The sequence below is a fragment of the Ischnura elegans genome, chromosome 11, assembly GCF_921293095.1.
Source record: "Ischnura elegans chromosome 11, ioIscEleg1.1, whole genome shotgun sequence".
NCBI lineage: Eukaryota > Metazoa > Arthropoda > Insecta > Odonata > Coenagrionidae > Ischnura > Ischnura elegans.
The window spans coordinates 60935338-60949762 of record NC_060256.1 but is presented as its reverse complement, the minus strand read 5'-3'; the positions used below and the strand labels follow the sequence as shown (position 1 = coordinate 60949762).

Below are 14425 nucleotides of genomic sequence, written 5' to 3'. Positions count from 1 at the left end.
CCGGCAGACTTGGATTTAATTTTATTTCTGGGATGTTACGGAAAAATATGAACTCTCAAATCCTTGCCAAATTGGAATTTTTCACGTAATTCCACCCTTTGAGGGTCCTTAGAATTTCATTCTTCCCGAGGCAACGTAAAATACGACCAGTGTTGATGCTAAAATTGAGTTTTTCAGAAGATGTTGGAAGTTTGGAGCGATATATATTGGAGTTCAAATAATAATGATTGCTGCATATTTTTGAGAACTGATGATATAAAGTCCCAAAAGTACTTCAGACTAGATTAAAAGGTAATGGATAATATTGGAAATTGCAATAAAAGTAAATATGAAATATAATCCTTGCTTTGTGTGCAAAAGAGTGAAGGGGTTTATAATTTTTTTTAATGAGGAACGTAATGCTTTCTTCCTCTAAAAATTATTGAATGAAGGAGATGATGTGCAGGGACATATTCTCAGATTTAAAAATCCGGAAATTATTAACTATTGGCACCACCAGAGCCTAAAGCATCTCGGGAGTAAATGTGGGCAATTTTGGACAGAAAACAATCTACCTAGTGTGAATTTCATTACAAAACCCTTTTGATTGGTTTCTTCAAGTGGTAAATTGTCAGGTACACCACGGTTAAATCAATCATCTTGATAACATATGTATAGGAATTGAACGGATATGTACAGGAATTATTTTTACCTCATACAATGACGAACTACAATTCTGCCAAAAACGCCCGAGACAACGTAAAATACGACAAGTGTTCGAAAAATCCACAGAGAATATATCATTCGCCTTGATCAGGATACGAACCCGGATCCTTCGATTTCCGGTCGAGTGCCTTTTCCAGTTAAGCTACCGAGGCGTCATTCCTCTCTGTGAATATTTGTGGACACAACCGGAGTAGGTATTATGGACTGCGGAGCATATGATGCTACAAGCAGTCGAAATCGTGCGCACAGCGCCACAGCCGATTGCTGCACGTATTAGAGGACTGAAGAAATACAATCACAAAAATACTTCAGATAAGCCTTAAAGGTAGTAAGATACATTAAAAATTGCATTATAATTTAAAAGGAAATATACTTCGTGTTTTGTGAGTAAAATATTGGAGAGCAATTCAAGGTGAAGAGGAGTTTTAGGTAATATCTCTTGTAAATTAGTTTGGGAAGCATCCCTTTTCCATTACGAGTTAACATGTACCTCCAGGGTACTCTTATTACAGTCTTTGTAAATTCTAGGTGAAATTCAGCAGTCAAATTACTCCAATGCGCAAATCTTCTTTTTTCAAACGGCTGGTATGCTAATAACCCCTGTCACACGCCCGTTTAGGCAACTAGCTGGGTAAATCGTGAATAATTTATTCACCACTGAAAGGAGCTATCCATAAAATTCATTCTTCGAAAAGGCGTCCGAAAAAGAGTAAATTAATCCGATTTTTACAATTGGAAGTCACACTTTACATTCACTAGCATTTTCACTCGCTGAGTTTTTCGGTCTGAATTTATTATTTCATTCCCCGTAAACCAGCAGTTTGGACAAAGGGTTTTCCTCCGTTTCCCTTTCGTTTCAACATTCAGCAGAAATCCCCGAGGCCTTGAACTGAAGGTACCCCCACGGACCCTTTCACAAGGAGCAAACGCATTCAAATTTCGGAATAATCAGATCCAAGAGGACCACATGGAGAGGCGGAGAAAGTATGACTAGTAAGCATACGAGGGGGACAGAGAGTTTGCGGCCGTTTACCCTTCAGAATTACATGTCCTCTCTATTCAGTTCGTCGCTTGCCCGTCCGAGCCCTCACATGAAGGTATGGGTATAGGAAAAATGGTACAGTAGGACTCCAATCGTCCGAATAAATTGGTGCCGTACCTACCTTATTCGGATAGTTGTATTTTTCCCGAAATTTTTTTTCTTTTAAGAAGAAAATATTTCATTTCCGGTACTGTATGAATTTTTAATTTATTTTGAATAAAAAGAGAACATTTTACGTATTAAATTGCTCATTCAAGTGTTTTATGTAAGCAGTATAAAAGTAATGTCTGAAACCGTTGCATCACCAACATCGTAAATCTCAGCCAACTCCTTACAAGTAACTTCTTTATCGGATTGTTCTATAAGTTTTAATTTATCCTTTAACGATAACATAACATGTCCTTCAGAGAGCATGGTAAACGATAAAACACTCCCACAAACACAACAACGTAACGACACTTAAAGAGTGCCACAATACCAAATTTTTTTCTGAGAGCGATTTCGATAATAGGCGATTTGGACGGCTGGAGTTTGAATAGTTGGAGTTCTACTGCACAGAAATTCCACAAATATTATCTTATGTTTTTTTAATTACTTTAAAAATTTGTGCGGAATAGTAGGTTTTCATTTATGTTAACAATATAGAATTTATCCTTATTGATATCATAAATGAAAATCTACAATCGCTCATGTAATTTTGCATGGGGTATAAGAACATAAGAAATTATTTGTGCAGTTGCAATGTTTCTTTAAGTCAAATGTTTAAAGAAATTTCTCCTTGTTGAGTGTTTTAACATTGTTTGTTGTTTCCGGCGATAATTTGTGGCATTTGCTGAACATTTTGGATGAATAAATTTAAACTTTTTAAAAAACGTAATGTTCTGAATTAGCGCCCAATAGATCGTACTTAATGGAAAAACTTAAAACAAGGAAAGGAGAATAAAAGCATGCAAAGAAAGCAAGCAATAATGTCTCAATATTTTTAGGGATTGGTAGGGAATGAGAAAAATATATCGACAATATGCTGTGGAGCCAAAACGTTGGGGGTCACACGTAAAAAAAGGCGATGCAATTGCTGTATATTAGTAAAATATATGAGTAAAATCTTAAAATCTTCTATCGCAGCATTCCGCAGCAATTATAACGTAAAACACATTAAGGAAGTTCATTTTCACGAACCAATTATTAGAAGAAATTTTCTCTCTGGAGTTTAGACATTTCTTGTGCCTTCTCTGTGAATAGCAATGCACATAAGTACGGCATTACTCTTTTCTCGGAGACGTTGACTAATGACTGTGCAACGCCGCTAAGACTATGGGGGTGTTACATCTCAAGATTTCTTTTGTGCTTGAAAATAGACCCTATTCAAATGCAGCGATACATCTCTTGGGCACATAATCCTCTCTTCAGATGCAGCCCGTGAATGTAAATTTTGAGGCCGGCAGTTGGAACAGCAATGGTGAAAGACAATGCATATCTGAGTGAGTTATTGAATAGCGCGAAGCCAATTTTAGCCCCAAGTTAAACCATCCATTAAGTGCATCAAAGATATTTATTTACTCGATTTATTCATCAACGACAGGATGTCGGATACTATTTAATTTATTTAAAGAAAACACAGGTCATTTTCCACAATTAGAAACTTATTCTCCCGATCTACTATCGTCGCAAAAATGTAGAACGGTGGACTTAAACCATTTGGATGAAATTCTACTGAAGCTCCATAGAGTCGTACAGCATGTATCGTATGCCTCACGTATGTTATTCGACTACAAAAATGAATCATTAAACATTGTTTAAACGTAAACTTTTAGCTTATAAGGTCGAAAGAGTGAAGAAGAACACGCAAAAAGCTATGAAAACTGCGAAACGGTCGTCTTCTTTATATCGTCATAGGAAAAATATTTAATTGGTACTCTTTGCTGTTTTTTTAATAGAGAGAACGACATCTTCGCATTACAAATAGCTTTTTGAAATTATATTTTACCCATTTATTGATTTCTTAAAAGGTCTAAAGTTAGATATTCATGTAATTTTCTACAACTCGGATAGTGAAATCTAAGTTACGTATGCTACATGGAAAAAATATTTTCCAAACTTTTCATGTAAGAAAATGTTTATATTGTTCCTCTTACTCAAAGTAAACGACAAAGAAAAAAATCGCTATTTCGGTAGTGTGCATTGCGGCGGGGCGATTTCCGTCTTTGTGGTTTATTTCAAGTCCAGCGTTCTGCCTTTTTTGCGGCGATAGTATGTTTAGATTTAAACACATCAGCTTCAGGGTACAAAAGAGGTCAAAATGTGGTGACAAAATGCTGACACCATTTGGAACTATTTCGTACGTTGAGGATGATGTAGCAACATCGAAATCTAAGTCAGGAGTAAAAATGGAAAATTTCATGTATTTTCTTTCAATATGAAAAAATGTCACTTTATCACGCTTATTCTTTTAAGATTTTATTATATAATTTAATTAGGACTTCAAATTCTCGTTAAATCAAAATTAGAACGATTCAAATGCCTTGCATACTTTATGCTTTAAAAGAATTGCTGGATAATTGACTGGCATTAAAATGACATTTGAATACTTCTGATTTTGGGACAAATAAAATAAATATACGCATAAAACAAAGAAAATAATAGTCGTGAATAGAGATGAATCAATTATTGGTGTAAGAAAGCTTTGAAATATAGGCGAGTGATTTATGCCATTCGATGAAAGCTGTGGTGAAAATAAATTTACACAAAACGACTCGTAAGATGAAATCAATATGCTAATAAGACTACTAAAATCCATAGCTTACAAATAATGATGCTCATAGGTAGAAATTGAGGCAGAAAATATCTTTAATAATATAGAAAAATAAAAAAGATATCACCTCATTATTTTTAAGCAACCTAAGTTTGGCACGAAGTGTCATCACCCTGCCTTAGGCGTTAGAACACCTTTTAATAATTATAAATATATATTTATTTAATCAGGGTCTGGGAGTGCAGGTATTGATAAATCTTTTGCCAACTTTAAATATATAGATTTTCAACAGTGCTTTTTTCTATTTTTCTTCAGTACACTTTGATGAAACTACTAACTCAGCTTTTTGCGCATCGATATATTTTTATAACCATGGTTATACATTATATATTATCAATCCTATATTCCTATCCTGGTTATACATTTTCAATCCTAGATATAGCAAATAGTTTGTCATTGATGTTTTTTTATAGATACCTACCATCGTAATTCCTCATGCTACAAAATCTTGTCCAAAATAAGGATCCCACGTTTCCAAATACTTTGATCAGAAAAATCAATTGAATTCCAGCCTATATTGTCTGAGGGACTCAACATTTTAGGAGAAAATCGCACGAAATTATATTATATGTGCACATTTAGAGCTAGAATGCCCACGGTTATAGCAAATCTCTTTTGATTATTTTCTTATTTAAAAAAATTTTTTACCGGCAATTAACAATGAATAAAAATTTATCAAAATGTACAAACCAAGACGCTGTGTAAATATTAAAAGTAGAGTTCCTGAGATATAAAAAAACTTAATATAATTACATCTATTACAGGATCGGCCAACGTTTTCCCAGAAAATAGCACGAAATTTTATTATGTGTGTACATTTACGCGCTGTTTAAATATTCAATAAAGAAATAACGAGGGAAAAAATCTCAATATAATAATATCTATTGCAGGATCGGCAAAATCCGGCTGTGCTTCTCATTCGCCAAGATGGACCGGAATAAGAAGGCCTGGGTACACTGAGGGCTGACAAACATGGGATCTGACGGGAGGGAGTTAGCTTCCCGCTCCATCTACATTAGGCGAAGACCCAAAAGACCTCAGAAGACCACAGAAAAGAGGGTAAGCGGACAGCGGTGGCAATACGTCCATGGCGCCACTGAGCGGTATTCCTACACGAACTACTCCAAGTCGAGGCTGGCGGTGAAGATCACGGGATATCCAGCGCGGGTTATGCTGCTTTTATCAGCGGTGTTCCTGATTTCTTCGGCGTCCGCACTGCTGCCTGCGGCTGAGGCTAGATCGCTTGATTTCTCCTCGTATGGCGGTTACGGGAGCTCACAGAACGATTGGAGTAAGTGCATTCTCTTTTAGACTTTTTTATATTTGTGGTAAAACTATCTTTATCACCATTGTTGGTAAGTAATTGAGTAAAAGTAATTGGATTACTGGTAACGATTACTTTTGAGATATTTGTACTCGTAACGATTACTTTTTACGAAATGTAATTTTTACTAGTAATTTACTCTTTACAGCGAAAAAGGAATCGTTACTTTCGTTGTAACTGTTACCTGTTCGCAATCGACAAATGCTTTAAAGATTTCATTGATTTACTTGACCCTGTAGATAGCTTCTAATCTCTGAGTACCATGATTTGCTTGTTTTAGTTCAGCCACCCTTATGTTTTAGCTTACTTATGATGGGTAAAAAATATGACACCCCTTGTGTTGTTGTGGTAGTTATAGCTGTATACATGGCAAGTGAAATTGAAACTTCAGCAATTTCTATGGCTGACATATTAGGCACACATTTTTAGTGCACTATTCGAAAGTTGCCTGGTGCCGTTAGAGTGGACAATCATATGAGAATTATTTGTAAGTGTATCTTTAATTTCACTGATTACTTTTTAAAATCAGAAATTTTTACTCGTAATCGATTACCATTTTTACGAAATAACTGTTTTTAAGGCCAGTTACTTTTCCTGACATATTAGGTACACATTTTTAGTGCACTATTCGAAAGTTGCCTGGTACCGTTATTTGTAAGTGTATCTTTAATTTCACTGATTACTGTTTAAAATCAGAAATTTTTACTCGTGATTGATTACCATTTTTACGAAATAACTATTTTTAAGGCCAGTTACTTTTCCTCAGTACTTTTACCAACACGGTTTATTACTACAATGCCTGGACATTTTGCCAACATAGAATTCCCTATACTGTCTTTTCTTGACGTTTGGAGATTGTTTTTAACATTGAATGGGAAATTTATGTTTAAAATCTAGTTTTCATATATTTACAAAAATAAAATGTCTCATTCTTCCTTGGTTTCTTTACGGTTATAAGAATTCTCAACAAAAATCTTACAGTCAGTCACCTCTCCAATTTATATTTTATGCATGATTTAAATGTATGTCAAATTTTACAGTCAGCCTCGAATTTTACTCAATATAACAATTATTTGAACGCCGCATCTCAAGTAATCAATTGGACTAATCATCCAACAGAAATATTTAAAAACACGATGAAAAATTTTGTGTTGAATTCAATATAACTGATTTATGTTTCAGCATAGAAAAATATGAAAAAACAGACTATTAGTTGTCCCAATGAAAAATTAAAGCCTTTCAACGATTTTTGAGACTACTTTTTCAAGAGTTTTAAGCTTCTACCTAGAGAAATGTCATTCATGATTGTGTCAACCTTTTTTTCGAATTCAGCGCACTGTGGAACAGTAAACTTAACGCCTTGCTGCAGACATATGTTTTCCATTAATTTTAGCGATAATTAGTAGAAATACAATATATGCCTCGCCCACCGTGAATTGTATTTTCTCCTTCTAAGAGAATTTCTTTCTATTTGATTTTTTGTTAAAGCAAAAAGAGTCCACAATTCGGATCGTGAACCACCGGTTCTGCTGGCTGCGGTTGACGCGAGGTAAAGGCTTTGAGAGGAAGAGAAGTGGTTTTATACTGTTCGAGATCGCTTGCATTTTTTACGACTGCTTGCAAGGGGATCGAGAAGAGGTTAAAAGCCATCTATCCGATGTCGGAAAATTAGATTATTTTGCGTTGGGAGCCATTTTAATGAATAAAACACACTGTTATTGACACCAAAGGTTGGTTTGATCAGTGAGAGTAGAGTTCACCCCGAACTAAGCCATAGGAAACTATGTCACGAACCATCCTATCCATCAACACCGCATCGTTCACTCCAAATATTTCTTTCATAGCAACCAGCTCCCGTGTTTAGTGTTTATGTGATACGTGACTCACAAAAAAATTCTCTGAGGGAGGAAGTGAGGAAGGACCAGACAGTAAGGGTGAACAATAGTAAAAAAACATAGCAATTTAGCATAAAAATTTTGTTTAGGGCATAAAGAATTTTTTAAATCCTAATTAATCCAATATTACTCCGTTATATTCCAGAAAAGTCACTCTGATGTCCACTTTCTACAAGATATTTAGCAAAATTGGAGCTACAGTCTCCTTTTTCCGCGTTCTAGTGATGCCCTTTTGCATGTGTTTGGCGGTTCCGGCACGTCTGCTCGGCAGAATAAAAGGATTTATCTTGGGAAAAGAATACATATTCACGTCGTGTCAATAATGGCCTCATGAAAGACACATAAAGGATATATTTTTTCGAGCTTTGATTAAACCTATTAATTTTAGTCATATATTAACGTAACTTTTATCAATTGAAATGATAATAAATAAGTATATTGCGAGGGAGCTTGATTGCCTAATGGGTAGAGCGTTTTGCTGGGGTAATCAAGAGGTCTTGGGTTTGATTCCTGGGTGAGGAAGTGAGGGGAGAAGGAAGTGAAAGGTGGCTGAGGAAAAGGAACTAGCCCCCATTCTCTGAATGTGTGGAATTGGAACACCTGTTGCTTAGTTCGGGGTGGGCTCTACCCTCACCCACCCACACAAGCCTTCTGGTTGAACCACTGAGAGAGTGATTTCTTTCGGTGTATTACACGTGTATTGATATAAAGACCATAGTTTTCGACTCATCCCAAAATCCTATTCTACTCTAACTATTTATGGGCATTTTTTGCGGATTTTCAAAATTACGGGCTTCAATATTTTATTTTCCATCTTGCTGACTGCAATAGAGCATTATTATTAACATTTAAGTTTCAGGATAGGGCCTTAGCTGTATTTCCTACAGTTAGCACGTGATGCACGGGTCTGCCTTGTAGTTCTACCATGGAAGAAGCAGAAATAAATAGGCTGTCGTTATCACAATGGCTGCAAAAACTCAATAATTTCTCTGATTACAGTACAGCAGACCTTCTGCTGCACATATGCGATGAACGTTAGTCGGATGGGTAGCATATTTTATGCATGTTTTTAATTGCTAATCAAAACTAGTAAAAATCCATAAAGGTAACGTGTTTAATACTGACGCAGTTTCTTAATCTATCGCTGCGAAGCATAATTGATGATCAAATTAAAATACACACTAACAGGAAACACAAAAGTGGTAAATAATTAAGGCAGAAGCATCATCATACAGGTTTCTTGTACATATTGTCATTCGGCATCAAAGTCGGATGACGAAACACATCCAAATGTGGGAATTGTTTGGAAGTACAATAAATGACCACCTACGGCGTACAAGCTACGTAGGCGTAGTGATCCGTAGCTAGATACGTTAAGATTTTTAATCTTCACTTCCACAGGAACAGTGCTTTAGATCGTGTAATTTTCATTCATCAAGCTATCAATAACTCATTGAATGGTTCATTCGACAATGCAAAAGCTCTCCTGGTGTGGCTATTCATACGGAAATTCAGAGATCCACTTTTATGCGCTGACGTCCCCTCCACAAACCTCTATGATATCCCGTCTCCTAAAACCTCTACTATATGACTTCTGACGTCATTTGTAATTCGATGTGGCAATAATTGATCCCTGTCACCTTGAACTTTAAGCCAGCCTCATTCTTATTTTGTTCTCATTAATTTCGTTTCAGGGATTACTTGCTACACATGCATGAACGTGTCCAACAATGAGGAGTGCAACCGCTATGCCATTGACAGGCCATGCCCAGAAGGTAATATTGGACAGAGTTATTATAATCTCTTGAGAATTTATTTTCTGTTGGATTTTATTGGCCTATGGATTTAGAGTCAATTTTGTCTAAACTTATTGTAAGAAACAATTGCCTCACTTTTTCAAATAAAAAAAAATAGTTTTGAGTGATTATAGTTTCGATATTTTCACGCCGTTTTAATTGTTAATTCAAACTGGTTCCTCATAGTAACTCTAAGTTCAATAATATTTGAAAAAATGTATATATAGGGTTTAATATTTCCGAATATTTTAAGAAATTAAGGCCGGTGGTATCCTTCATCAGGCATGCGTAATGTGGGCCAAAAATGCCTTTTTCGGGTTAAGGTTATTAGTTAATTTACATAAAACAATAATAATACATCCACTTTAGAAATAAACTTACTTCTTAATTTGCTAGAAATAGTAAACGCTGGTCAATGACAGCCTTGCAATTCCATTTGTCACTTATTTAACAAAAAACTTGGTTTTGCCCAAAAATAAATATTCTCACCCTATCGGTTTTGACGGCTTCATCGTTATTTTAAGGTAAAAAAATACATCAATACACCAATAACCAAAGAATAAAATACATTAATACACCAATAACCAAAGAAGGAAAAGTTAATGCAAAGAGAAAATATCAGTAGAAAACTGCAACCACCAACTCTGTACTTCTTTCACGTTCCTTCCATGTATCAAGTTAGTATTTTATGCACCCAAAAATAAAAAAAATTCATGTTGTGTCTGCGATCAGTGTTACCGTTTCAATCAAATTAAGAAGCCAGAATTTTTCTGTCCTCTATATATATTTATGTTTTTATGGGCATCCACTATTCAAATGATAATATTACCATTTCCTGCGTCCTAGATAATTCCTATCTTAGACCAAATATTGGATCTTTGGAAATTCCCCTTAACTTTCTTCTCATTCGTCTGTGTTTCTCTGCACGTAGGGAGGGACTACTGCCTCACCCTGCACGTTATGGACGGCGTGGAGATGGAGAGGAGCGTGCTCGTGAACAAGCGGTGTGCCTTCCTCGACGAATGCACTGGAGACTCCACCGGATGCATTACCATCGACGGGCAGACGGTAAGCTGGAAGTAGCGATGGGCACTATATGCATGAGCACTGTATATATGAGTCCAATGTTTTTTTTCTATTTTTCCAGTGTTTGAAACACATATCGACCCGTAAAAAATCGTTACAGGCTTGACTAGTAGGAAGTTAATGATAAAATCACAAATGGAAATTTCCAAACTTTAATTCAAAACTCAGCAGCCGACTAAATTTCAACATATTTTTTCAATGAATAAAGTTTCTTCTCCTGACCTTCCTTATTATTACAACAATGTATTGTTTATGATCTTGGAGTATAGGTCATGATAAATAAAATACACATTTGGCCAACGTTTCGGAGATTTATTCTCCTTCCTCAGGGCTCTTAATTATAATGAATGTTCACAAAGAAAATAAAGAAAATAAATTAATTAAGTGGTTACAAAAATTTGAATACAATTGTGCAGTACAAATTCATTGGTAAATTAAAAATTGTGAACAGAATTAAACAACATACCTGTGATAGAAAAGTTTCGTTACTAGGCTAATCATGGTTACTTATAAATATTGATTCATTTGTTAACAAATGGTATCTAAATTATACTAAACAATTTTAACATTAAACTAATTAATTTTAACATATTTTTTCATTTTCAAGGATTTTATTACATAGTCATATTATAAGTGTGAGTTCAATGGACAGGCATTTCTTTCTCACTTTGAGAGATTTCCGACTTGACCAGTTTCTCACTTAAAAGGTTCCGGAATAGGGTGGTTTCCTATTATTTTTTTATTGCCTAAATGGAAAGATTATTACTCCTGGAGTACGTATTTCGCGCTTTTAGATTTTTAAATGACGATATCTATTTTTCGCGATTAAATGAAAAGTGAAAAATTTCAAGCGCGCAAAAACGCGACGCGTAAGTAGGAAAGTCCGTGCGACGCATTTCTGGTTCCCCCTCTCTCCTTGTGAAGTGACCTTGATCGAGACTCTGAGCGCTGATAGGACGCAGGATGCTAGCGGATAGCTGAGTACCTTCCTGAATGGTAGCGCTTGGCTTAAAAAAGGTTTATTAATACCTTATCAAACGAAGAAAACTTTCCGACCTTAGCCAGTTTTAATAGGTGATTATTAAGACATGTTTCCCTGAGCTCTGTGCCTCATGCATGCATTGGTAACCTCAGACGATGTATAACTCCTATCCTCTCGTGTAGAAACTAGGTCCCTGTGACGTCACGCGGAGTGGAATCGCATGGGCGCCAATCTGGCCTTTTTCAAATGAGGATAAAATTTGACCCTTGCCATTCGTCTAAACCGGTATTTCAAAAACCAAATAATTTGTGTATTATGAATACACTAATGGTGGGTAACGAATCGCAATCAATGCCTATCGTTTTCTTTGATGAAGGAAACTACCCTATAGTCTCTCTCACTTATAGAGCCACAAACAACAATTGAGAATAGATATCTTAAAGAGCGACACGGAGAACATAGTATCAGAGCCCCACTATATTTTCAGGTCCGATTATTATTATAGTATTCTAACGATTAAGGTAGGTTTCCATAGAGTACTGGGAGAAGAAGAATTCTGGGAGCCTCCCTTTCCATCGAGCACTTCCCTCTTCATTCCACAATAAGGCCTAATCCCTTTCATTATATTTACGAATCCTATTCTTTTCCTTCCCCTCCCTCGCTTACCTAACATTCTACCCTCTGACAATGTTTTCAGTATCCCCTCCTCGCTAAGTACTCGCTTTATCCATACCTGCTGTCTAATCCGTATCTCATCTAAAAGCTGCCTTTCCTCACCCACCATGTCCAGCACTTCGTCGTTCCTCCTCTTGTCAGTCCACTTCACCATTCTTCGCCACACCCACATCTCGAATCTTCTCTCGTCCTCCTTCCAAGTGTCCACGTTTCCGCACCGTAGAGCGCTAACTATGTATACGGGTCCAATATTTTTTTCCTATTTTGGAAAGTTTGGAAGAAAGAAATGTTTGAAACATATATCGACCCGTATAAAATCGTTTCAGGTTTTATTTGGTGGAAGTTCGATGTATCCATGATGAAAACACAAATGGATACTTCCGCACTCTAATCTAAAACTCAACTACCGATCATGGCTTCGACATGTTGCGTCAATTCCAAGGACTTAATTATGTATAGGATAACATTATGCCTTATTCCTCGAAAGTGACACAATATGTTGAATCCATGGTCGGTAGTTGACTTTTGAATTAAAGTGAGGAAATTACCATTTGGGCTTTTATCATTGATATATATAGGCCCATATTTTCGTTAAATTCACCAAGGATGAAGTTCACCTTGAAAAAATATTTGGCTTTGCCGGGAATCGAACCCGGATCTCCCAATTGCCGGTCAGGCGTATTTGCCAGTTACACCAAAAATATATTTTTTCATGTTGAACTTCATTCTTGGCGAATTTAATTTTCCACTCGTGCGCGTGACTGCATACAGAGTAACTTTTTAAAATGTATTTTTCGATCTTTTAATCGCTATTTTGTTATCAATGGAAATCGGATTGCTTAACCTTTTCTAACCCATAGCTGCTTTAGTAGAAATTAAATTTCAAGACTTCTCATTTTAAAAATGTGAAAATTTTCTTCTCAATCATTATTAATGTGGCAGTTGAACTTTACAGCACAAGAGAACACGTAGTTTAAAATTTTCCTAAGTAGAGCTCGAAACTTACACATTTTTGATGTTGGTTAAAAGCAACATTGGGTTATAACGAGCGGAGCCCGAATCACACGTTAATTTTTGCATCCCTCAGAGTTCAGCGGCGTAGTGGCTTACGAGGGGGGAGGTCCGGACCCCCCCGAAATATTTGAACACAAATACTTGGCTTCAAAAAATAAAACAAAATATTGAAAAATCATGAATTCATAAAAGATTACTTTGACAAATTATTTTTTAAATTATGTTTTCAAAAATATTCCCCCCTGTTTTTGAACCCCCCCCCCCCCGAACGAAATTCCTGGCAACCCCAATGGTCCAGCGATATCATTTCTCAGTCCCAGTCCACTTTAGCTCCAGCGAAAGGTTTGTCTTTTTCGAAGGAAACGATATCTTTGTTTATCACTGCATTACCTACATTCACTGTGGGCTTTTAGAACATATGCATAATTTAAAGCGGTTTTAACAAAGCAAGTTTTTTCCCTATCGTTTCAGCAATGCGTTTCCTGCTGCGACCAGCCATATTGCAACGACTACGTACCCAGCAACGAGACTAGTGCCATGTTTCACCGGTCTTCCGCCAGTGGCAGTGTTGTTGGTGACTTCCGGGCAGAGCGGCGCACTTGGATGCTCATGACTGCAGCCCTGGTGTTCAACACACTGTTTTCTTCGAAACGTTTTCACTTGCTCTCGTGACAAGATACTTGTGGAACTAGGGTCAGAGCCAACCAAAAAACTACAGGGTCCTCATTTACCACAAGTTAATGCGATCCATAAATATCATTTGAAGGACTTGAGTTCCCACATGAATGGATGATGTGTCTCTCCTTTTCAAGTCAAGCCAGCCCTTTCCAATCCATTGTCATAAAATAGCACCCCCTTTCATTGCCTGCAAGTTTCAATATGCAAGTATCTCATTTTAATGTGTATTAAGATACTCGCTGTCTAGTCATTGTTTATTTTTAGACAAAATCATGGTGTTCCTACTTTATGTTAGTATTATCTAAGCATTCGACGCGGAAAATGTCTCCTCCTACGATGGCACAGCCATTGCACTACCATAATGTTGTAGTCACGTTCCTTCGAATTGCCATCATTTACAGTATGTGTCAATACTT

At 36.4% G+C, this 14425-nt stretch overlaps 1 protein-coding gene across 1 annotated transcript in view; it reads left to right on the top strand.

Moving 5' to 3' along the window:
- Positions 1 to 14164, top strand: part of LOC124167861 (ly6/PLAUR domain-containing protein 6-like) — a 68268-nt gene extending 54104 nt beyond the window's left edge. Inside the window, exons 2-5 of the mRNA XM_046545912.1 lie at positions 5450 to 5850; positions 9473 to 9553; positions 10506 to 10642; positions 13803 to 14164. Coding sequence (XP_046401868.1) covers positions 5532 to 5850; positions 9473 to 9553; positions 10506 to 10642; positions 13803 to 14003 — 738 coding nt within the window. The 5' untranslated portion in view covers positions 5450 to 5531 and the 3' untranslated portion in view covers positions 14004 to 14164. The remainder of the gene's footprint in view (positions 1 to 5449; positions 5851 to 9472; positions 9554 to 10505; positions 10643 to 13802) is intronic.
- Positions 14165 to 14425: the final 261 nt, after the last annotated feature.